The following is a 24,174-nucleotide window of genomic DNA, read 5'->3' as shown; positions in this document are numbered from 1 at the left end:
GCTCGTCTGAGCGTGTGCCAGAGACGGTGGCCCTCATGCACCTTGATCGGACACTTACGTCGAGGCGTCCATCTCCCTGTCACTGAGGAGGGCAAGTAGAGATGGAGAGGGGACACAGAGCGGATCGGCCGTAGGCCCTGGGGTCCGTCCTGATCCGTCCAGACCCAGGCGAACGGCCCCTCCCCACCAAGTCCTGCCGCTGGGCACCAGGCACAGAGGGCCTCACGCTCGAGCTGCGGGAGACCTTTTCTCTAAAACCTGTGTTTTGTGAGCAGAGAATACAATAGATTGCATTTTCAACCTCTGTAGTGTTTTATTTCAGAAAGGAGCCTGGTTATTTGTTTTGTATGTTCAGAGTTCTTGGGAGGGGAAAAGCAGCCATTTGTCCTTCGTCAGTAACCTGCTGCTTGGCTGGGCTCTTTTCCGAGGTGAGATGACATATGGCCTTTCTAATTCAGTTTCCCTGGAAGAACAGGGGCGCTGGGCGGCTCGGTACCATGGTCAGCGGGGGGAGGTCAGACGTGCGCTGGGAACCAGAACGGAGGGTTAGGAGGCAGTTAGATGGTGGGGCGCCGTCGGCTCTCGAGTGTCCAATTCTAGGGTTGCCAATCAGTCGGATATTCTTGGGAGTGGAGGAGAAATTCTGATGATGTTCAAGCAGAGAATGTTGCAAACACTGTTGTCCACAGACCCCTCTGTTCTCAGCTAATGGCTCCTCTTTTGGGCACAATCGATACTATCGGGTACCTTGGTTTTCGGCCCCTGTGCCCACACTTCCCTGCGCCCCGCACGTGTATTTCCTGACTCTCCTCCCTTTCTGTCCCTAAGACTTCTCTGTCGGGCCTCTAGAACCCCGTCTCCCATCTTCTCAGATACCTGGGCTTTACAGTGCTCTTTTAGAAATTTTGACTTTTTCCCTCGGAAATTGTGTCTCGTAGGCACCGAATAAATGTTGGCTGCTTAGAGGCCTGCCTGTGACAGTGACATATGGCTGTAGCCCCTTAGCTTTTCACAGCTTTCACGTCGTGAGCCCCCATGACACGTCAGCCTTCCTCCTCCACCGACTCCCCTCGTCTCCCACTCTCCTTCCATCCGCTTCCCCATTCACTAGGGCTCTTTGTCCTTGGCCAGGTTCCTCAGACCGCTCCTTTGTCACTGGGGCATCTTTCCAGCTCCGTATAGATGTCTCACGCCTCCCCACTTTTAGCCACAGCCTCTTTTCCAAGGTCTGGTTCAACATGCTGCCGTCATGTTGAATCGACCTGTCTAACAGTGACGTTCACAAAAGACCCAGCGTCTCCAGCCCCTGCTTCCTCTGCTCCTGCACCGCCCTAGCGGCCGCCTGGACTTCAGTTCCTGGCACGGCCTTGGTTCCTCCCCACCCTTCAGTCTCCTCCGTCAAATCCATCACCAAGCCTTGACGTCTGCTAAGCCCCTGCCTTCGCGTGTCCACTGCCTGGGCCCAGCCTTGTCCAGGGCCTTCTTTCCACATACTGTGATTGTGGTGGCTGAATCCAGTGAGGTCTCCTGCTTGATCGTCCTCCACTTCCGGTGTGTCCAGTCTACGCTACTGAGTGATTAGTCGTACCAAATCATCGTTCTGACCATGTTACTCCCTCAGCGCAGAGCTCAGATCCCTGAGCCGGCTGCCGGGATTCTGCAGTCTCACCTCGGCCTACCTTTTCCGTTCAGTAAACAGAAGCCCAAGAGTCCACGACTGTTTGCCATGCATGAGCACTGTGCTAGCCCTCGGGGTAGGACGGCAGGTGACGGTGGTTTATTTCTTAAGATGGCGGGCACCGAGAAGGGACTGTCTCAGTTGGCAGAGGAGCCCAGCTTGGTGCTGGGCTCGCCCCGGAGCGGGAGGGAGGTGCGGGCCTTAGTACAGTGCTGAGGACAGCGCGGCCTGGAGAGAGGCCTGTGCGGGGTGGCCAGTGTCAGAAACACACCATTTTCCGCATGTTTGCCCTGTGGCAGGACCGTGCTTAGGGTTTCTGTGCATTACCAGATGGAATCTCGCTCACAGCCTTCTCAGACAAAACTCCGTTATTCTCAGGATCTAAAACTTACATATTTATGATAGTCAATATTTTAAAATATATTTTGGATAAGAAATATGATCTATGACAAGTACTTTTTGTTTCCATTGGTGACTGGAAAACTTACAGGCACCTTCGTTAGCCAAGCAGAGTCTTGGCTAAATTGTTCTCCTCTGTTCGCTGGACTGTTCAGCTTTGGAAGTGGCACCACAGAGGATCAGGAGCATCCTTCGCTCTGTCAGAGAGTCTCAGAGAGTCTTGGTTTCTCTTGGATCCACTTTCTTATCTGAAGATGAGGTTCTGCCATTGGTGTTTGCATGCAGGTCGCCACGCCCCAAGCATAGAAGGTTTCACGATTGACCTTGAACTAGGGTCTGGGCAGGAAACTTGAGCTAAGCCACCAAGGCTGCCATGGTGGTCCACATCCTGCCTGGGTCAGCTCCAGGTCCCGAGGGACTCCGGAGGTCAAGGAGGTTATGCAATACCCTACGAGTTCCGTGTCCTACAGTGAGTTTCAGGGATTTGTGTAGCTTAAGGATCCTTAGTGACTGCTGTAGGAATCCACAATCTTTTACATGGTGGCAAACTTAGCTCCCTCCCAGATTTCTCCCCACACGCCGAGAGCAAGGGAGCCACTTGCAAGCCTCCGTTCTCTCGTTGCGGTCAGGTCCCACACATACCGGTAGCTCTCCCAGACTGCACTTCTGGAAAAACCCCTGATTTTGTCTGACCTGAGAGCATGACTAATGCAATCGCAGCCCTTATGAGGTCTCACTTATCTGTTTCACCCTAGCGCGGTCCTGGCTATTAACTCATCATCCCACCCCAGAGGGACCAAAACCCATCGCACAGGTGGTAGCAGCCATACTCGTGGCCACAGAAGGTTGCCTTCTCTGCCTAGTCCTGATTCTTCCTCGCCCACATGCAGGGCTAGCAGTCACTCCCTTCAGCCCCCTCCCGCCGCAGGTAGGACTTAGGAGAGGAGCAGTCTGTGTGGTGAAGCGAGGGAGCACTCCTCACTCAGGCCAAGGGCCTCTGTGCCAGCTGACGGCCACCGAAAACATATGGCCACTTAGACCTGGCTTTTCTCGGCAGCTCAGAAGGAGATGGACTTGGAAGTTTGAGAAAGAATGTCAGATTGCCGAAAATTGTGTTTGGGGTTGGGGTAATTTGTATCCTAATTGCTTTAGCAATGGTAAATGAATCAAAACTTGGAGTGGAAAATATTCTTGGGTTTATGTTTTGAACACAAAGTGTAATGATGCTTACGTTCCATTTATAGGAGTGGCAAGGAATTTGCTATGCCAAAAACGGAGATAATGTACAACAAAATGTGAAGATAATACCTGTCATTGGACAGGGAGGGTAAGTGGAAAAACAAGCACTCCGGTCAACATACCGTGTTTGGCTTATTGTAAAATGTGCTTTGAACACTTAAGTAAATTAAGAACTGCATGCAGAAATTTGAAAGAAAGGTGTCATCTAAGACTGCCCTTCCAGTGTGGCCTCCCCATGGCCACAGCCCGACCCTCCACCTGGTGACCCAGAGCCACCAGACTCTGGACACTCTTGCTTAAGTGCACGGATACACAGGAGACTGATGTATTTAAATCAGAATGTTTATTAAGCTGTGTGATAAGAACACTGACTGGTGGACTCCCCACATTTAAAAAATGTTTATTTAATTTGATAGCCTGTGTGTTACTGCTGCATAAACCTATCAAATTAGATCAAAATATTAAATACTACTATTTATAGAAACACATAAAACAGATGTGACTACAGATTGGAAAGCAGTGTATGCCAGGGGCCTAAAAATCTCTGATGGTTTATCTCAGAATCTTTCTTAAGTAATTTGAATAGCGGAAAATTATGAATATGAATTATAGGACAACCAACAGTAAAATATGCAACCATTAGAAACAATGATCTTAGAAAAGTAAATTACAAGGAAAAATGCTTATGATAAATGCAAAAGTCAGAATGTAGAATAGTACGGAGGGTTTGATCTCAGTCGTGAAAATGGAAGAAGGAAGAAGGAACGGGGAGATGTGGCAGTGGTTCTAGCAGCTGCTGCTGCTCGCGGCGCCCGCCCTCCCTGGGCCGGCTCTCAGTGCCTAGGAGACATCACTTCATTTCACCCCGACCGCAGCCCCGTGATGTCAGCGCTGTGGCCATCTCCATTTTCCAGATGCGGAAACTGAGGCTGGGAGGCGAGATTTCTGGCCCCAGGTCCGGCTGCCGACACTTGGCAGAGCCGGGCCGAGACGTCTGTGCTGACTGCACGGCTCACGTGCTTGGTCACCAGGCTTTGCTGCCAGTTGGCGATTGCCCCGGGGAACTGGATCTATGTGGGCCCTCTGTTCTGATTCTTTGCCTTTTTATGTCCTTTCCAAATTTTTTCGTGATAAGTATATAGTGATTTGATTATCAAGAGGAAAGACTGAAAAACTGAAAAGGACAATAAATGAGGAGAGTCAGCAGCTTCTGAGATAAGCCCCGAGGGTTTTGTCTTAGAGGGGCAGCTGACCAGGGCCCCGCGTGGCCTCGGGCCATTTCCCTGAATGGGTGTGAGCAGACTGCTCCTGGGACTGGAAGAAGCGCCTCAATATAAGGGTCCTGAGAACGAAAACGTGTTAAGGAATTACGGGCTCTGGGTTGAACATGCAGTACATTTTTAAAAACATAGGTATTTTTTATTGCATTATGACTTGAGAGAATTTCGTTTTTTACTGAAGAGTTGATTTCGTTTCTACAGAAACACCAAAGGGTGCTTGTAGACGCTTGCTTGTTTTTTGGCGGCCTTGGCCACGAACCATAGAAAGGCTTTTCTCAAAGCACTTTGTGTGCTGTGGAAGAGAGATGCTCTTTTCACAATGAAAAACTAGCTACATATCCCCCAGAATAGAGAGCCCGGAGAGAAATAACGCATTGTTTTCTACTTGCAGAAGAATTAGACACTATGTGTCCATTATCAGAGTGTGCAGTGGCAACAACAAGGTAGGTGAGGGGGCCCCTCGGACCCCGGCTGCGCCCCAGCGAGGATTCCCTTACCCAAACCTCGGCCGTCAGAACTAACGGCTTTTAAATTCATTTCTAGGCCGAGAAAATAGCCGAATGTGTTCAGTCTGACAGACTCACAGGTATGGTGCGCCATATTCATTCTGAGGGTTCACTGAGGTTTGGAAATAAATAAAGTGAAAGCAGACCCCACTCCAACCAGCTTGCCTGGCGTGAGGGGCTGTATTTCCCGGCGCCATGGCAGCGTTTCTCGCCTGGCTTCCCAGGCTGGGTTGTGAGTCTAAGGACCTGAGCGCTGTGGGCATTCTGACAGATGTCTCGGGGTGGGTCACAGTCTGCGGGGAGAGAACTGGTCACCTCAAATGCATGCACTTAATACGGGGACGTGTTGGGTGAAGTGTGGTTTGTTGGCTTGATCTCTATTTTAAGAGGCAGCAGTGTTGAGGGTCAGAGCACAGTACTTTGTCAGGGACATCTTCATCTGCAGACAGTAGTCGCCACGTGCCCACAGGGAGGGAGCCGGACTCGCCCCACTCCTACTGTGTCCTGGGCACCATCTGCTCCTCCCCGCATCTGTGTACCTGCAGGCGGTTTTCCCAGGTCTGGAATTGCCTGTTTTCTTCATGCATGTGGCTTCACAAGCCGCCTGCCTGTGCCTGTGCTCACAGATGAGGGGCAGGGGGCAACGGGACAGGCCCGCTCCAGCCCCGCACGCAGGCGCCGCACTGAGCCCGTGCACGTGCTCTGCGGCGCCCTGCCGTGCCCCGGTGGTGCTCCGGTGGCCCAGCCAGCCCCGTGCGAGCGCCCAGGGAGGAGGCTTTGTCTTCCAGCCCTTTGGCTGTTGGGGACGTGCTTTCTGCAGCACCGGAAGGTTCATCCATTGTTCTAGAAATGTTACCCACGTACTTTCTGAGCATTTGCTGTGTATAAGGCACTGTGCTTGAGTGTGTTTAATTAGAGTCTTGCAATAATCCAATGGGTAGACCTTTTATAGATGAAGTTCCTTTTTTACAGATAAGGAAGTGGAAAGGCTAACTAATTTGCCCAAAGATACCCATCTAAGAAGGGGTGGGGCTGGCACTCGATCCAAGCAGCCAACTCCAGAAGCCCCGAGTGCATGCTGGGACAGTTCTCATGGGCGCCCCAAGAGCAATCGGGCTTTAATGTGAAAAGAAGAGACATGTTGATACCACGGGACACAGCAAGTGGCGAGAGGTGATCAGTCATAAATGAGAGAGGACCAGTAGTGCCGTGGTAACTCAGAGGAAGAGGGAAAGTTCCAGACAGGGCACGTGAATTTGAATAAGAAGAACGTGTGGAGGGAAAAGCATCCTAGTAATAAGACCAGGCACGGAAGACGGAAAGTACCGAGTGTGTTCCAGAAAGAGTAAGGATTAGATTCGGCTAGTGTGAATGGTTAGTGTGGAAAGAGGACTGGGATCATGAAGGACCCCGGAGTGCCAGGGGGGAAATGGGGGTTTTCGCCCGTAGGCGACGGGGTCTGAGGGTTTGGGGGCGGGGAGTGGCATGAGGTCTGGGCTCTGAGAAGCTCCTAGAGCACGTGTGATACAGGTGCCATGGCAGGAGGGACCAGGGACAGGAATGCCAACATCACCATAGTCCAGAGGGGAGGAAACAACAGCCAGGGCATGCGATGGTGACAGTAGGTGGACGGGAGAGGCCAGGGCGATGATGGCGTGGGGCCAGAGGGGGGGAAGCGAGAATGAGCGGTCAGAACGTGGGTGTTAACCCTGGGCATGGAGGGCATGGCCCGGGCTGGGGGAGGCGGATGTGGAAGGCACTATTCGTGAGGCCCTGGGTTCGTGTGTGTGTTCACTCGTCTGCTGATTCATTGTGATAAGTTCTCTTGAGTACCTCCTGGGCCCTGGGGCCCTTGTTTCTGTGTGCTTCAGAGATCAGGACTGGAGATGTGACTTTTGCTGGCCAGCAAAGCATCACCTAGTAGTTTGGATGTAGAACTGATGAGGTTGACCCAGGGATGGCAAAGGGGAGTGGAGACTCTGAGGTGACCCAGGAAGAGACGCCAAGAAAAGGTGTGTGTCGGGGTGGTGGGGGGATTGGGTGGGTAGATCACTTGCATCAGCATCAGGGTCAGTGGGAGCAGAAACCTGAAGGTGTCCCTGAGTCAAGGGACGGGAGAACAACGGGGACACATCGACCATGGTCAGGGCCGAATTGCACAGAGAAAGGGGGAGGGGAGTGCAGCGCCAGAGAAGGAGAGAGACCTTGGCTTTGGCATCCAAGACCTGGAGGAGTGCGGGCTTGGGAGACGCAACCTGCAGAGGCTGGAGGAGGCAGCAGTGGAAGCTACCGACATGCGCCCAGCCTGACCGTGACCCTTATGCTACAAGGTCGTGGAGCACCTTGCCTTGGATTTTTTTTAACATTTAGAACAGCCACTGCCCCGCCTTTCCCCCCCGCCCCGCCCCCCAAAAAATAGTACAGGCCCGTGAACTAGTCGTGGCTGTTGTTAACATCTTTTTCTTACTGAGACAGAAACTGAAGTTTCAAAGGGCTAAATGACAGCCTAGAGTCAGGCAGCCAGGAAATGACGAGCTGGCCCTGGAAGGCAGAATTAGCGACATGGTCACAGAAGACGGTCAGCTGGAGAGGAATCCCCCAAACCGTTTGTGCGGGGCCATTCTGTCATTTTACTAGATCAGTGCCCACGTAAGAGTCTTGCCCATCTCACCCAGATGAGCCGCTCGCTGTCCAGTCTCCTTCCCCGTCAGCAGCATAACCAGCTTTATGTCCAGAAGACTCAGCTCCTGGTCTTGCTTTGGGAGGCAGTGGAGTTGTAGGCAGTGGACCAGCGGAATCCTTGGTTACACACGACAGAAATCAGCTTTTAAGTGTGTCCCTCTGTGTCTGGGGAAAGCGAGCTTTGTCAGGAGGAGGGAGGAGGTGGTTCTCTGTGTCTGAGGCCGCAGAGCGCAGGGGGGACGAAGGCTCAAGGCAGCTGTCGACTGCAGTTTGGAGGTCGGTGGAGTCCCCCGAGCGAGGGTGGTCCCCGTGCAGAGCAAGCAGTCCACAAGTGCTGGGACTGTTGAGTGTCTGAGAACGTTCTCTGAAAGTCTGCTGTGTTCCAGCAGAGGGACTTTGGGAAGTCCCGTAAGATACCTGCTTCTCAGCTTCCTCACAGCAGAAAGGAGCCCATCCTGCCAGACGCCAGCGTCCACGCGGGAACAGGGGCGGCTGCCACCCGTGCGGGCTCTGCGGTTGCCACTGCCAGCTTCCCCAGGGCTCCCCGGACCTACCCAGCAGGCCAGGGAAGTGTCGCTGATTTCTCTGTCCTCAAACAGTGGGCATTGTGGAAGGATTGCATTTCACGGAAAGGGAAACTGAGAGCAGAGCCCTGGTTTGTGGAGGCCCGTTTTGCATCTTTGCCTTGATGGCCAGACGCCTCAGGTCAGTCCGTACTGTCAGCACCCCCGGGGAGGAGGGCCTGTCCTCGCTCCTTCCGCTGCTTCCGGGGCCGAAACCTCACACTTCTGCCTTCATCCCTTCAGCCTTCCTGAGTCCAGCTTCTTCTTTCCTTTTTCTAAATTTATTTTTTTATAGTGACTTTGGTTAATGAAATCCATTAAGTTTCAGGAGTACAGTTTAACAGTAAGGCATATATATATATTGCATCGTGTGTTTACCTCCCATAGTTAGATTTCTTTCCGTCACCACATATTGGACCCCTTTTACCCCACTACCTCTCTCCTTCCCCCTCCCCCCGCCACCTCTGGTAACCGCTAGTCTATTGTCCATGTCCACGAGTCTGAGTTGAGCTTCTGAGAGCCAGGTGCTCCCAGCATCTCATCAGAGAAGGTGCTATAGGACTCAGAGATCAAGTCACTTTGAAATGTTAGGTAGAAGTGAAAGCCTGCTTCTCGAGCCACACCCCATCCTTGGCACACACGTTGCTTCTTGCTTCTCTCCAGTCCCCGCTCCTGCTCCATCGGCACAGTCAGCTTCCTTGTCTTCTTGGCTCACGTCCTCTCTGCTCCTGTCCCAGAGAAGAATCTTCCACTTCCTCCTCGGGGCTCCTTCTGTGCCTCAGAATTATTGCTATAACTCTGAGTTCTTCTACCTCTGTCCCCTCTAGACCAGGGGTCCCCAACCCCCAGGCTGCGGACCAGTACTGGTCCGGTCCGTGGCCTGTTAGGAACCGGGCCGCACAGCAGGTGGTGAGCGATGGGAGAGGAGGGGAAGCTCCATCGCTGCTTGCAGCCACTCCCCAGGGCCAGCATCGCCACCTCCGCTCCACCTCAGATCATCAGGCATTAGATTCTCATAGCAGCCGAAAGGGTTGGGAACCACTGCTGTAGCTCACGCCTTGTTCAGCTTCACGTCTTTAAGGCCTGGCTTAAGGCCTGACATGTGGGTGCCCAGTAAAGTGTGTGGAGTGGATAAAGGGAGTGGGACGAGGAAACAAGCAAATTCACAGCGCGGTCTCATCAGGCAGCCGTGTGGACGTTAATCACGAAGCTCAGGGAAAGGACACGTGCTTGGGTCTGCACGTGGTGGGGGGAGGTGCCCTCTGAAGTGAGTTTCGGAGAGGGCACAGTGTCCTGTGCCAGAGGCAGAAGGAGCAGATGTCAAGGCTGTTCCCGAGACAGAGTGAGGAGCAGCTGTGCTGACACAGCCCGTGTGTGGTCAAGACCAGTGAGAGAGGGAAGGCAGGCGGTTGCCAGCAGACTGACCCCGGCCTTGACTGCCAGCCGGGGTTACTCCTCGCCGCCGAGGTGCTGCAGGGTGGGGGCCCGGGAGCCAGAGCAGTTTGATTTAGTGGCGCTTTCATTTGTGACAGGAACGTGCAGGCGTCTGGAGAAGCTGATGTGTGATGGCTGAGCAGCTGTTACTTGCTAGGCAGTGCTGGTCACCTAGTGAGGAGAAAGGAAGACTTCTCTGTCCTCATGTCATTCACAGCTGGTGGGGAACAGACAGCAAGGCAGTCGGTTGCCGGCAGTGTAGGGTGGGGTCGGGGGCGTGGGGGGAAGGTCTCCCAAAGGTTATGATACCTGTACTGCGTCGTAACCGCATCTTCAAAGAGGAGCAACAGTTAACAGGGTGAAGAAGGTGACTTGGGAGAGGGACCCCCTCAAGCGGAGGGAAGCAGTCTGCCGAGGCGCAGAGGTGGGGAGCTCAACCAGCACATCAGAAACGGTCCGTGATGGCCGAGGAGAAGGGGTCAGGATCACAGGATTCTGGGTGCCACACTGGGGAGCTTAAATCTCATCCTAAAAAGTCATGAGCCATCGAAATGTTCTAATTGGGAGAGCGATCTGGTCAGGGTTTTGTTTTAGTAGGGTTAGTTGGGTGCCTGTGGAGCAGGGGTCGAAAGGGGCATGAGAGAGTGTGCCTATAATCCGGAGGAGGATCACGAGCGTCTGAGCTAGGGCAGGGACAGAGCAGGGTCAGATTAAAGACCCATTTAGGAGGCCAACTCCACAGGTTTAGCTGACCAGTCGAGGGAGAGGGGAGAGAGGGGAGGAGTCATACCCATTCTTGTCTCCAACTCAGCGACCTGGGACTAAGAGTGGGTTTGGGGGAAGATGATGCGTTCACTTGAAGTGCCTGAGGGGTACCCAGGTGCAGGTGACCAATGGCCAGTTAAGGTGTGAGCCTGGAGCTCAGGGTGAGACAGCGGCACAGAGATTGCTTAAAGCTATCGGAAGGACGGGCTCTCTCGAAGGGACTGCCTTCGGACAGGAGCAGGGCTCAGGACAGATTCGGGAGCACTGTGGTTGGGTGGGGCTTGGGGAGAGGGGACCGTGAGGGAAACCAGGAAGGAAAGCCGGAGAGCAAGGCCCGGTGCAGACCAGGAGTTTCCAGGAAAAGCAGTCGGGCCAAGCTGGGTCAGAGTTGAATTGTGTCCTTCAGATGTGGCAAGACGGAGGTCTGCAGTGACTGTGACAAGTTCAGGGTCGGTGCCCGTGCAGAAGAGAGCGTAGCAAATAGCAAATGAAGAAACATCTTGATGGGGGTGGGTGCCAAGGCCCTGCATCCGGTCCTGCTTGTGAGTGGGGCTCCAGGTGAGGACCCCACGATGGGGCAGAGAGGACGCAGCCTCCAGGTGGGACACCAGGGCCGAGCGCCAGCCGCATTCAGCCACCCGCCCGGCGGCTCCCAGTTTCCTCGTCTGTGAAATGGGGACAGGTTGGAGAGGCTCAGCACCTCCGTGGCACCTGTTAGGTACACAGAGGAGGAACAGGAAGGAAGGTCAACTTTGTCTTGTCCTTGATTGGTGTGGGGTCGGGGAGAGAGGTCTGACTAGAAGAGCAGCGGTGCCATTCACCGAAGGTGGGGTCACGGGGAGAAAGATAAACTGTCATTCGACACTCTCTGCACTGTGCACTGCGCAGGAAGAGGCACGTTCTTCCCTGAGGCACTTTAGGTCTTGTAGGAAAAATACATAGATTATTTTTTTCCCTTGGGGTGAGTGTGGATGGGGATCAAACTTTCTCTTAGTTCTTACTTTATGTAGTGGGACTCTGTAATATGTCATCTGGAAGCTGTAAGGCACTTGTTTATGATTGTATCAAGAGGGACATTTTGAGAAGGTCAGTCCCCTTGTTCATAGTCTGCATTTCTGCCCACTGTGTTGATTTTTGTGTTGTAATTCTTAAGTTTTCTTTTTAAATTTTTTTTAGATTGATAATTTTCCTAACATGTTTTCATTGTTAATCCTTTTGACGAGGTGATTTATAATTTGTTTCTACAGATAATCAGTCAGGCAAACATAAAGACAAGAGAAAAAGCTCACTAGACGTCAGAGCTGTTGGCCATCGCGCGAGCGAAGGTGGGTGCAGGACAAAGGGGAGAGTGTGACCCTCGCTCAGTGCGGCACGCAGGCCCGCCGCGCCGCTCCATCTTGCCTCTGGGTCGCTGTACAGCTCCAGTTCAGGACAGGAGACCCTCTAGCCGTCTGTCAATTTCTCCTTCTTCCCCGACTCCCGCCTGTGGGTTCCATGTGAACCTTTCGATGGAGTGAGGGAATAAAGAAAAAAGGTGCATCTCCCTGCCCGCTCTGCAGAATGTGTAACAGCAGAATGTCAGTTTACCTGCTATCATTGTGCGAGTGATGCATTTGGGAATTCTTAACAATATAGAGCAAGTCCTCGAATAACATTGTTTTGTTCAACGTCATTTCGTTATAACGTTGACAAGGGGAGAAAAAAATGGACTCCTGGCAGGGCCACTGTGTGGAGTGTACACGTTCCTCCCATCTGCATGGCTTTTTGCCAGGTCCCCTGATTTCCTCCCACGTCCCAAAGATGTGCATGTGAGGTGCCTGGGGTGTCTAAATAGTCCCAGGCTGAGTGAGTATGGGTGGGTGTGAGTGGGCCTGCGATGGGAGGGCGTCCCATACAGGGTGGGGTCCCAGGAGAGGCTGCAGCCACACTCGACTCTGAACTGGCATAAGCAGGTTGGAAAATAATGATCTCGTTTATTTTTATTAATTGTCCTTACGTATAGCTCACATTTATTTCAGTGTTCAATATTAGAAGTGTTTCAAGTCTTTATTTAGAAGTTTGATGATGTTTTTGTGAACAGAAATATGCCATAGGAGCTTAACTTTTGTTCTTGTCAATTAGCCTATGGTAAAATTGGTTTCTTGTATGTCATTTTGCTTAAAATCACAGTTTTCAAGAACCTTTCAGTGGCATTGAGTGAGGACTTAACTGTGTTTCGTTGTGGGTTGCAGTTTGTCTAGAAGCTTATTTTTTGGTGGGGAGGTGAGCTGCATGTGAAAGACTCTTATTAAGCAAATATTATTTAAGTTCTAATTGGAATATAATGTTTAAATATTATATAGATATATAGATACATAGCCTGAATGATCTAGTAGTTTCAAAAATGTAATAAAAATGATTTATCGGTAGCGCGGAGGCAAATCGCACTGCTAACTGTGTACTTTCTTCAACCCAAAGACGAACGGGGAAGCATGTGGAGCTGTTACTAGATAAAAAGCCACTACTTTGCAGGGCAGTAGCACCTTGGATTGTACAGCAGAGGCCCAGCTCCTGCCCTCATGGCCCTCGCAGGGCAGGGCAGGGGCCAGCTCATTCATGCCCACGGCCAGGCGTTTCCAACCTCCCTCATCCTTTGAGTGACTTTGTCCATTTCTGTATTTTTAATAGGTAAACGTTCTTTTAATGCTTTTGATTTTTAACCACTATTCTTTTGGAGTTATAATTTCCATATAATAAATTTCAGATGTTAAGTGTTCAGCTCAAAGAGTTTTGACAATTCTTTACACTCATGTAACTACTACGCAGTGTAGATCCAGATAGTATACACGCATGCACTTGCGCACACACACCTCTGCCACACGGAGGCAACTGAGAGTTGCTAGCACTGCAGATTCACCTGGCCTCTTGTGCTTCAAGAAACGGAACCATATAACATGAGTACGCATTCTTTGTCTGGATTCTTTCGGTTGTGTCAGCGTTTTTGAGAGTCATCCATGTCGTTAGGTGTATCGGTAGTTTATTCTTTTCATGGCTCAGTAAATACTCCATTATATGAATATGCCACGATTTGTTTATTTGTTCTCTTATTAATGGACATCAGTGTCTATCTTTCCACTTTGGGGCTTTTAAAAATAAAGATATGTGAATGTTCTTGTGTGTGTGTGTGTGTGTGTGTGTGTGCACCTGTGTGTGCCCTGGGCCTTTGGGCAGCTGTGAACAGCTCCAACGTGGGCTGTACCGGGCTCCTCCCCATCGCTCACCTATAAGAGTTCCAGGTGCTCTACATCCTCCCACACTTGGCTATGCCAGCATTTAAAATTTCAGCCTTTCTGGTGGATGTGGTGTGAATTTTTCTGGTGACCAGTGAAGTCGAGCACGCCTTTCATATACTTATTGACCATTTGAATATCCTCTTTTGTGAAGCACTGTTCAATATTTTACCCATTTTTATAGCTGGGTGTTTCTCTTTTTCCTCATTGTTTTGTAGGAATTCTTTATATATTCTAGATATGGGTCCTCTCTTGGATGTGTGTATCACAAATATATTTTCTCAGTATGTGGTTTGCCTTATCTGTCTCTTAAAGGTCTTTTAAATAACAGAGGTTCTTAATTTTAATAAAGTTCATTTTATCAGTGTTTTCTCTTATAGCTGGTGCTTTTTTATCCTGTTTAAGAAATCTTTCTCTATCCCGAGGTCAAGCTTGTTTCATCTTCCACTTTAGGTCTGTGATCCATTTCAAATAAATTTTTACATCCGGTGAGGGTAGAGATCAAAGACGAATCTTCCCTCCCCACCCCTTGAAAATCCAATTGGCCCATCACCGTATTGAAAAAACAGCTTTTGCAACAGCATCTGCGTTGTAAATCAGATGACTGTACACATGTGGTCTTGTGTCTGGACTCTGTGTCACTTCTCTGTTAGTCTGTGCTTGTACCAGCGCCATCGTCGATTTCTACAGCCTTACAGGAAGTCTTGATTATCTGGTGGCATAAACTTCTTCAAGATTATCTTGGCTATTTTAGGTCCTTTGCACTTCCATTATAATCGGCTTGTCAGTTTACACACACACTCGCACGCACACACACCTCCTAGGTTTTATCTAGGAGCGTCTTGAATCTGTAGGTCAACTTGGGGAAAACTGAAAGCTCAGTCACGCTGACTCTCGCAGGCACTGCGTGCGCTCTGGGACTCCGTTTCAGTTGTCTTTATTTTCTCTCAGCTGCGTTCTGCATTTTCAGTATATAAATCTCGCACGTCTTTCATTATATTCCTAAATATTGATGTTTTCAGATGCTGTCACATGTCATATTGGTGTTTTTAATTTCAGTTTCCAGTTGTTTTTTGCTAGCTTACAGAAATACAATTGACGTTTGTATGTTGACCTTGTCCCGAGTAGCCTTGACCAGCTCACTCAGGGATGTCGGAGTCGTGCTTGTAGATTCTTTTGTGGACTTTCCACATACACAGTCACAACAATCTTTATACCTTTTTCTGACTTTATTGCATTTATACTATTGTTTGGTTTTTGTAAGCAGATGTCACTTTTATTAATTTTCAAATGAGAACAAGTCCTTTTATGACATAATGATAAAATAGTGGTTTTTCTTTTGAGTTCAATGACCCCATTGAGTAAAATGGAAAGGTGGCAACTACATGCTGGTCGTCAAAACTAGACTGAAGGCAGTTTGTCTGCCCCCAACGTTTAAAGCGTTTGAGAGCCGCCGCGTGGCTGCTCTCGCTCGGAGTTTCTCCCAGGGCCCGAGTCTGGGAGCGCGAGGCTGACACATCAGGCTGCGGTCCTTACGGTGTTTGGTAAAGAGTGTTTGGCCTCACAGTGGGGCTTTCAGGGAGACAGACAGAACTCTGTGTGAACATTTTTCCTGCCTGTGCACTGCCCAGGCTCTCCGCTACCCCCAGAGGAACCCAAACCAAAAAATTAACAAACTTTAGAACCTAAGAGTTGCTGCTTGCCTCGTCGGAGGTATTTACCTAATTAGTCTGGATTATGCATAACGGTGGATGCCTTGAAAACTGTAACCAGAAATTCATGTATTTCAGTTCATGGCGAGTAGTATTTATCTTTCTTGCCATATATGAAACAAAGAGTATGTGTGGCATTGTCTTCCAAAACATCCTTACTCCTGGACAGCGGCAGGCTGAATACTTACAAAGCCTCATTGTTATAAACATGAAAAGAGGCTGACTGTTTGGCCTTGGCTCGCTAGTTGCTTTCCTGTTTTCTCTCTGGCCTGTGACATCAGACATTCAGTCTGTGGGGGCACGTGCTTCCTAGTACCTAGAACCGAAGGAAGCAGAGGCGGTTAGGCCGGGGTCCCAGGCTCGTAGGAAGGAGGGGAGCAATGGGTGGCTGTGTGGGTCTGGTCCTTCCCCCTCCCTGTGCAGCTGGGCACAGCGGGGCCTGGGGGGTGGGTTAGGGCACGGAGCCCTCGGCGGTCAAGCCAGGTGCCCGAGGCCGTGCCTACCCTGACCTCTGCCCACGTGATCTCTCCACAGTGGCCAGCCAGAGACGACACTCCTCCATGGCCCGGATACACTCCATGACCATCGAGGCGCCCATCACCAAGGTGAGGCTGTTCGTGGTCCATCTCCACTGAGCACGGTGTCCCTTGTTCTCCCCGCCGATTTTTTCCAGTGAGGAGAAATGGACCTGTGACAGTCTTGATGCTCTCCCAGTCACGGGGAGCCGCTTCCTCTCAAGAGAGGGCATGTGGCACGGACACTCGGCTAGTCGTCAGTCAGCCTTGAGCAGCGTGGCCAGCCTGACCTCAGGATCTCTTTTCCGTTGTTTTTAAGGCTGCGAAACGCAAGGCTTTTCTTTCCGTGTTGTAGGTAATCAACATCATCAATGCTGCCCAGGAAAACAGTCCCATGCCTGTGACAGAAGCCTTAGACCGTGTGCTGGAAATTCTCAGAACCACTGAGTTATACTCACCGCAGTTCGGTGCTAAGGACGATGACCCTCACGCCAGTGACCTCGTCGGGGGCCTAATGTCCGTAAGTGTGTGTTGACTAGGCCGCTGGCGGGAGCCTGCCGTTCCCGTTTGTTCTCCGGTTATTTGGTCACAGGCCGGCCTGACAAAGCTGTCTGCGTGTCAGGCTCGGTCCAGGCCTAAGCCTGTCCATCGCTTGGGCTCAACTGCTCTTCGTCCACCCAGGGACCTCGGCTTGGAGCACATAAGGGAGGGGCATGTTCTAGACCGTCTGCTGAGCCGCTGCCCCATTTTCGCTTAGGGGTTCTATGAGTAATTTATTTAAATACGACTTAACTGGGGCAGAAAAAAAAAAAATGAAGTGTTCCACACCGCATCGCAAAACAGAAGGACCATGTTTAAAGAGGCCCCGGGGGAAGGGGCATGGGTTCCCCCAAGCAGCCTGTGCAGAGCTGGTGACTTCTTTGGAAAGAAGCGCTTGAGACCATGTCATTGGATGGGGCTCTGGAGGTCCTGGATGCCCCCTCCAGCCTGTCTACTATAGAGGTCTCTCCAGGAAGAACAATTGTCACTCTATCGCTGTCACCTTTGTGTTGGGAAGACATAAAATTCATCTCCCTCCCAGTTCCTGCTTTCTGAAATCACTTGATGTCCTCAAAATAAAGTTTTAGGCAGGTAGCTAGATAAAGCCTGCCTAAAACCCTAATTTTTAAGGCATCAAATAATTCCAGAAAGGGTAGCATGGCTTCGAGTGATGATGATGTCTAACCATGGACTTGCCTATTGAGACAGAGGCTCCTCTAGCCTCTAGCGAGGGGTAACAGTGACACGGGACAGGGTGGGAAAGTGTCTGGGGTGAGGTGGGGGGAGTCACTGCAGGGTGAGAGGAGGGGGCTGCTTCGGGCTGGGGCGGTGGTCTGGGAGCAGCTCTCAGCCAAGAGTCTGCTGGGCAGAGTGAGATGCCTGGAGGAAGAACCGAGCCCCAGAGGAAGCCTGGCATCTCCTAGGGTGAGGACGGCGGCAAGAAAGCCCTCCTGTGGGGCAGGGTGGCGGGCAGAGGGGCGTCACCCCTAAGAAACCAAACCGTCCTGAGTGCCACCAGGAGCATGAGGCCTAGGGGCCTCTCACAAGCCGCCCCCGCCCCGTGCCGTCCTACCCCGAGTGTAGCCGGTCCTTCGAGTGTCAGGCTCAGTGCTGTCGGTGAAGGGACTGAGTTCAGGGGTCAGTCTCCGGGGAGCCTCAGGGTGCACTGATGGAGAGGGCTGCCCTTAGCTGTCCTCTGGGAGCACAGTCCTGGGGTCTGCCAGAGATAAAGAACAGTTGTGATTTCTCTCTCGTTTCCTTGATTTTTATCAGGATGGTTTACGAAGACTATCTGGGAATGAATATGCTCTTTCAACAAAAAGTAAGTTTTTAACTTTGTGGATCATTATTGGTCAGGCTGAAGTGATGAAAATAAATTTTTCGGATAAAAGTTGTCAGATAGTTTTTCTCATCAGTACGCAGTTTCTTGGTATGTCATAAAACCTCAGAAACAAAGCACTGTTCTCCCTCAGCTAATGCCGTAAAACCTGCTAATTTTGTTCTCCAAATTTCATCACTTTGCAGACTTTCAACAGATTGCGAGCAATATAGTCACTCCCATCTCCCTTCATGACGTCCCACCGCGGATAGCTCAGGCCATAGAAAACGAGGACTACTGGGACTTTGATATTTTTGAACTGGAGGCCGCCACTCAGAACAGGTGAGTTCGCTTGGAGCTCGGCAGACAGAGAGCTCGATGCCAAGGGCCTGTGTGGAGAAGCCACCAGAGGAGTGTAGCTTCCGCACAGAGCCAGTCCTCGGTTCCCAGGGGAGGAGGCCCAGGAAGGAGCAGGAGGGCAGCAGGTGCCCCTGAGTCACCCGGGCCTGGGCCTCGACAAGGGGACGGGCGAGAAGCCGGGGGCAGAGTTTGCCTGGTCACGACTCCTGACGAGACAGCAGACTCATGGGAAGTGTGAAATTGAGCAAGGGACTTACTGCTCTAAGTCGCAGGGTTGTTTTTTTCCCTGTAAAATAGGGATGTTGATTTCTTCCGTAGGTGGTGATAAGTTAAGACACAGCAAAGAGCCCTGCCCAGAGTCTAGAACTCAAAATTAGAAATACAGAGAGAACAGAGACATTTGAGAAGAGCTGTCCCCAGATCTCAGTTGCTGTGTCGGTGACAGGCATGGGGAGACCCAGAACTCCACACCCAGTCGTCCCGGACGGGGTGTGACCACAGAGTGGGGGAGAATGGGGTCCGTACCTTTAGTTTTGCAGTTTGCTGGAAAAGAACTGTTAACCAAAGAGGTGTGGCTGACTTGGCACACAGGAGTGAAATGTCCCAGCCGATGCCCGCCAGGCCAGCCTTCAGGATGGCGAGGCCCTACCCCTGACAGTCGCGGGAGAGGTGTACTTTCTTGGGATCACCGTCAGGTCTCATCCCAGTTGGGCGACCCCAAGGTAGCCCTGCCCTTTCCTCCTGCTCACTGCGAGTCAGCCTTCTGCTACATTCTGCTCCCATGCACGCGACACGGGCACAGACGTGGGGAGCACCCCACGGCAGATGCATCTCTGGGCATCTGGTTTACATACTAGTGACATGGCATTCACGTGAACCGGGCCAAGGCAGGTCAGTCCGAGTCCCATTAGCCTGATCATCTCTGGACACTGCCTCAGCAGAGCCACATTTCTCGACCTTCCGAGCCAAAGGCCAAGCACTAGATCAAGGGTGCTTCTCAAGGAAGGGCCCGACCTGGTGGCAGCTGGCTCCCTTCTAAGGGGGAACCTCCTCAGACTTGACACCCACCTCCGGATTGTCGAGACCATCCCATGGCATACCATAGTGTCTGGCTCACGTGCGGTCATCAGAAACCATTATTGTCCTCAGGCAGGACACTGGCCAGTGGCTTAGGTCCAGCAGGTCCGAAGGAGAACATAGGGTTCAATGTGGCACAAGTTTAGCCGGGCAGCAAACACGCTGATTTTGAGGAATCCACTGGTGCAAGGAGGAGTCTGAATCAGGAGGGGCAGAGTGAGCAAAGCCCGCCCAGCCAGCGGGAGCACCGGACAGAGAGCTCTGAGGCCAGAACTGGGAGTTGGCTGTAGCCAGCTTGGTGCTGGCTCCCGGGAGAAGGGGCGACAGAGAGGCAGGTGCCGCTTTGCTGCCCTCGCACTCTCTGAAGTCTGGCTCAGGTGTGCTCGTCGGATCTGACAGGGCTCTCGCCACGTGGCCTGTTTCTTCGCTTTACTTTAACGCTATGAATATTTTTTCTATAGGCCTTTAATTTATCTTGGTCTCAAAATCTTTGCTCGCTTTGGAATCTGTGAACTCTTAAACTGCTCCGAGGCAACACTGAGAACGTGGTTCCAGCTCATCGAAGCCAATTACCATTCCTCTAACCCGTACCACAACTCCACGCATTCTGCCGACGTGCTTCACGCCACCGCCTACTTCCTCTGCAGAGAGAGGATAAAGGTGAGCTGGGTTTCTGCTGCCTCTGTCCCCAAGTCGCCATGCAGTACGACTGCTCAGGAGTGTCCCTCACGGCGCAGCCTGGCTCAGGAAGGCTGTGGCCGTGTGAGAAGTCAGGCAGGAGGCCACACACTGTTAACTCAGGATGTGACTCAGCCATTCCTTGGGAGCGTGACGGGGAGCTGGTCCCCAGGGAGAAAGCCAGCAAGGGCAGGAGTCGGCTGTTCCCTGGGGTCTCCGAACCCACAGACAAGTGCAGCCAGCTAAGGATCGGCTGTTGCCACTTTAGGGGCCCCGCCTGTCCTCTCAAAGTCAGAGAAGGGCGACGTCATGCCTGGCGCCCGGCCGTGCTGAGCGGAAGCTGGTTCTCACCCTGAAGGGACACCTTCCCGGAGCCGGGTCTTCAGCTGCCCCCTCCTCGCTCCCTCTGAGGTTTTTGTTTTGTTTTGTTTTTAAAGAAAGATCATGACCAAGACCTAGGCAGAATAAGAGCCCAGAGAGAGGACTGTTTTATAAAGTACAAAAATAATGGCAGCAGAGGGACATCAGTGTCAATATGGACCAACATATAAAGACAGCCCAGTTTTTGTTGTAATTTATTGTTTTTTTTGAACTACTCTATAGAGGACACATACATATATGTATTCACGAAGCCAACTTAAAACGATTTTAATGGCATGGAGATGTAAGTCATCTCCTCCACTTCTCCCACTTACTCCTCTCTGTTGACGGGAAGTCCTTAACAAGCGTGAGACCAAGAATCCGTTGTGTCCGGACAGCATGTGCAAAGATGCCTCTTTCTCAGCAGACAGGGACCCCGGATTTGCTCGACAATGTTCTCTTGTCAGAAATCCCAAGTGTTCTTACCTCAAAGTCATAGGGTGGGAAGAAGACCCTACAGAAGGCTTCGTGCAGTGCCTCAGTTTTCACAAGATCTCTTGTTCTCAGCAAACTCTAGATCCCGTCGACGAGGCTGCTGCCCTCATTGCAGCCACCATTCATGACGTGGACCACCCCGGGAGAACCAACTCCTTCCTGTGTAACGCTGGAAGCGAGCTGGCCATTCTGTACAATGACACTGCTGTGCTGGAGAGCCACCATGCGGCCCTGGCCTTCCAGCTGACCATCAGAGATGACAAATGCAATATCTTCAAGAACATGGAGAGGTAAGAGACGTGGGTAGGGAAGCACGTTGGTCCGCCCGTCTCCTTTAAACAGCTGTACTGAGATAAATTCACACAGCATGCAGTTCACCCATTTGAAGCATACGGTGATCGTTAGCTCGTTCGGAGCAGTGCAAGTGCCACGACAGTTTGAGGGCATTTTCATCACCCCCCAAAATCCTCAACCCCGTTCGCAGTCGCGCCACACTCCCCACTCAACCACTGAGCCACTTTCCGTGTCCAGAGATCTGCCAGCTCTGGACATTTCGTGTAAACGGAAGCGTGCCCACTATGTGCTCTTTGTGACTGGCTGCTTTCGCTTAGCACGATTTCAAGGTTCAGCTCCTTTGTGTCTTGACATTTCAAGACAAGGAAGTAACGCGGACATGCTGAGCTCTTAGAGACAGAGGAGCTGTCGTCGTAGTCTCTGCGTGGAACGCTCCGCTCTGCCCTCGTGGGCCCAGCATTTTCCTCGTTGTCTCTGCTCCCATGTCATTTCCCCGAGGAGCCCTCCCCGACCCCTCACGCTACTTATTCAGTCCCAGTGCCTTTGTAGCACTTGTCACGTTTTCATTATTGGTCTAATGTCTGATTTGATTCTTAAGCTCTGGAAGATCACGGTGCCATATGAGTTTCGTTCATCATTGTCCCCTCAGCATCTAGTGTGGCTCCTGATGCGTGATAGGGACTTACTGTCACATGAACATAGGAAAAAGTGTTCGGTCATGAGGAAGACTTATTAATTTGGATTTTTAAGGAAAGTTTTATGTGAGATTTTTTTAAAAAAAGGAGACTCCTGATTTTACTAAGCTCCCTGTGCCATGTTGTAGAATTTCAGACGTGGAGATCAGTAGGTTTTGTTTGTAGCTACTTGTTATCTCTGCCCCAGGGAAAGGAACGGAGTGAATGGAGAAAAAGGGCAGAATAGAGATTTTATTTTGTATTCTCTGTACCTCAAAAAAATTTTATGAAAACAAGAGCTGGAGGAAGAGGTGTCACGCACTGCGTGTGACTGTCTCACCTGTCAGGGGGTCTGCCCTCTAAGTTTTGGGCACTAAAAGTGTTGGGTCTCTGTGGGGTACACTCTCCATAACCACAGGTCTCCATCCCGTCTTCGCTGAGAGAGCGACATTGCTCACCCAACTACTTCTTGTCTTGTTTTAGTCCAAGAACCGTGGGCCTCCCACCACGGGTGACAACACACGGACGTCGCATCTACAAGGTCTTGTCCTTAAGCTTCCGATTTCAACTTCTCTTGGGGTTCACCTTGATGACGATCAAGGCACTAAGTATCACTTTTACAATCTCTTAAAGTGTGCCCTGCAGCTGACTTCCAGTGACGTTAGAACTTTAGCCACAGTGGACATGTGTCCCGGATCACAGATAGTTTTTACAAGTCTCTATCGGTCGAGTCTGGACCCGTGATCTGTAGCAGCCTCTCATTTGTCGCCTGAAACAGGAATGACTACCGGACGCTGCGCCAGGCTATCATTGACATGGTCTTGGCCACAGAGATGACAAAGCATTTCGAGCACGTCAACAAGTTTGTCAACAGCGTCAACAAGCCCTTGGCAGCACTGGAAGTAAACGAGGTAAGGGTCTGTCTGGGCTTCGTCCCCACGTGCTGTGGGCTCACTGAATTTGATTCTGTCGCTTAAATTCTTGAAAGTACCAGAACTTGGAAGGAGAAAAAAACTGAAGGGAGGCTCAAGTTTCAGATAAGTGTAGAAGGGGGAGCCATTGCCCCCTTCTTGGGCATTGTGGGCACGGTTGGAGCCCTTGGGTCCGTCACCAGCTGCTCCACACTGTGTGCATTCCGTGGTGGCAGCAACTATCCTCTGTTGGCTGTGTCACGGAAGGGTGACACCGTCGCCCCCATTTCGGGACTTGAGGCGCTGGGCAGGGGCAGCCAGGAAGCAGCCAGGCCTGAGCACCCGCTAGTTCTGCCGCTCCGCTGCCTCGCCGGTGCAGCGGGCACCGTAAACGTCAAGGCACAGGGCCCGTGAGGCGGGCAGCTGTCGTCGTAGATTCCCCGTCGGCTCAGCACTGGAGAACGGGCCTCCCTGGAGCCTCTTCCTCAGGCTCAGCTGTCTGCCCACCCCCCACCTACTCCACGTGCACTGAGCACCCTGCCACCAACTCACAGCCCTTCCCCCGCCCTGCTCCCCGGCTCCTGGCACCGAGAGCCCCTGGCACGCATAGGAACGACTTGCTTTTGGGCGCTGTCGAGCCAAGGTCATAATTCCATTCTGCAGCTCGTTTGGCCACAGGCTTCTTCTCTCCCCGGCCTTCCAGCTTGTCACCCTTCTCACCGAAAGCATTAGTCTGGAGAGAGAGGGGGGAAAGCTGGAGCCGGGAGAGCTCGGGCCTCCTCGGTGGTGTCCCTTCTGGCGCTCCCCAAGACGTGAGGTGGCCTTGGCTCAGGATGCCACCTGCCTGTCTTGATGGCAGCTCTGCCCACTCGACGGGACCACCAAGGCCTTCTTAGACCACTGTGCTCTCTCCTGGAAATCACGGGACTGGCCCGTTTGGAAAGGTCCCATGAATGAGGGTGCCTTGTCCTCCTTGATGGTGCTCTCTGCCCGGCACCCCGTCTTCTACCCCGAATTTGCTTCAGAGGGTCCATTCCCCCGTGGGTGGTGACTCTGTGTCCTTGTGAACGAGATGCGTGCGTACTTACTGCGAGTGGACGGAGCCCAGGACCGAAGGTAGAACTTAGGTCCTTACCCCGGCTCAGCTGGGTGGCTTTGACAAGTCTCTTCACCTCTCCGAGTCCCAGTGTCCTCATTTGGTAAACGTCACAGCACGCAGTACCGCTCTTCAGGCCTACCGCAGGCCTTTTTGTGAGTGCAGGTCCAGAGAAAGATAAGTTCTTTGTACACCACAATGTCAGGCAGTGTTATGGAGGTGTCACTGTATGACAGTCTTGGGACACTGACAGCTACCCCCCAGTCACACGTGCCACAGGGCCGAGTTGGAGATTGAGAAATGACAGGCGGGAGCCAGGTGGACCACAC

General features: G+C 51.7%; 1 protein-coding gene across 2 annotated transcripts in view; it reads left to right on the top strand.

Moving 5' to 3' along the window:
- The window catches only part of PDE8A (phosphodiesterase 8A), a 38,462-nt gene extending 15,626 nt beyond the window's left edge, over positions 1-22,836 (top strand). Inside the window, exons 8-18 of one of the 2 annotated variants that reach the window (XM_023520945.1) lie at positions 3,322-3,404; positions 4,988-5,039; positions 5,140-5,182; positions 11,794-11,871; positions 16,062-16,132; positions 16,398-16,562; positions 17,855-17,903; positions 18,107-18,242; positions 19,799-19,997; positions 20,943-21,160; positions 22,617-22,834. In XM_023520945.1, the coding sequence (XP_023376713.1) occupies positions 3,322-3,404; positions 4,988-5,039; positions 5,140-5,182; positions 11,794-11,871; positions 16,062-16,132; positions 16,398-16,562; positions 17,855-17,903; positions 18,107-18,242; positions 19,799-19,997; positions 20,943-21,160; positions 22,617-22,815 (1,293 nt within the window). In that variant the 3' untranslated portion in view covers positions 22,816-22,834. Of the gene's footprint in view, positions 1-3,321; positions 3,405-4,987; positions 5,040-5,139; positions 5,183-11,793; positions 11,872-16,061; positions 16,133-16,397; positions 16,563-17,854; positions 17,904-18,106; positions 18,243-19,798; positions 19,998-20,942; positions 21,161-22,616 lie in introns of both variants that reach the window. The other variant, XM_023520944.1, reaches the window with a different exon arrangement.
- The last annotated feature ends 1,338 nt before the right edge of the window (positions 22,837-24,174 follow it).

This window comes from Pteropus vampyrus, unplaced genomic scaffold (assembly GCF_000151845.1).
Source record: "Pteropus vampyrus isolate Shadow unplaced genomic scaffold, Pvam_2.0 Scaffold286, whole genome shotgun sequence".
In the NCBI taxonomy this organism is placed as follows: Eukaryota; Metazoa; Chordata; class Mammalia; order Chiroptera; family Pteropodidae; genus Pteropus; species Pteropus vampyrus.
This window is presented reverse-complemented; position numbering and strand designations above follow the sequence as displayed.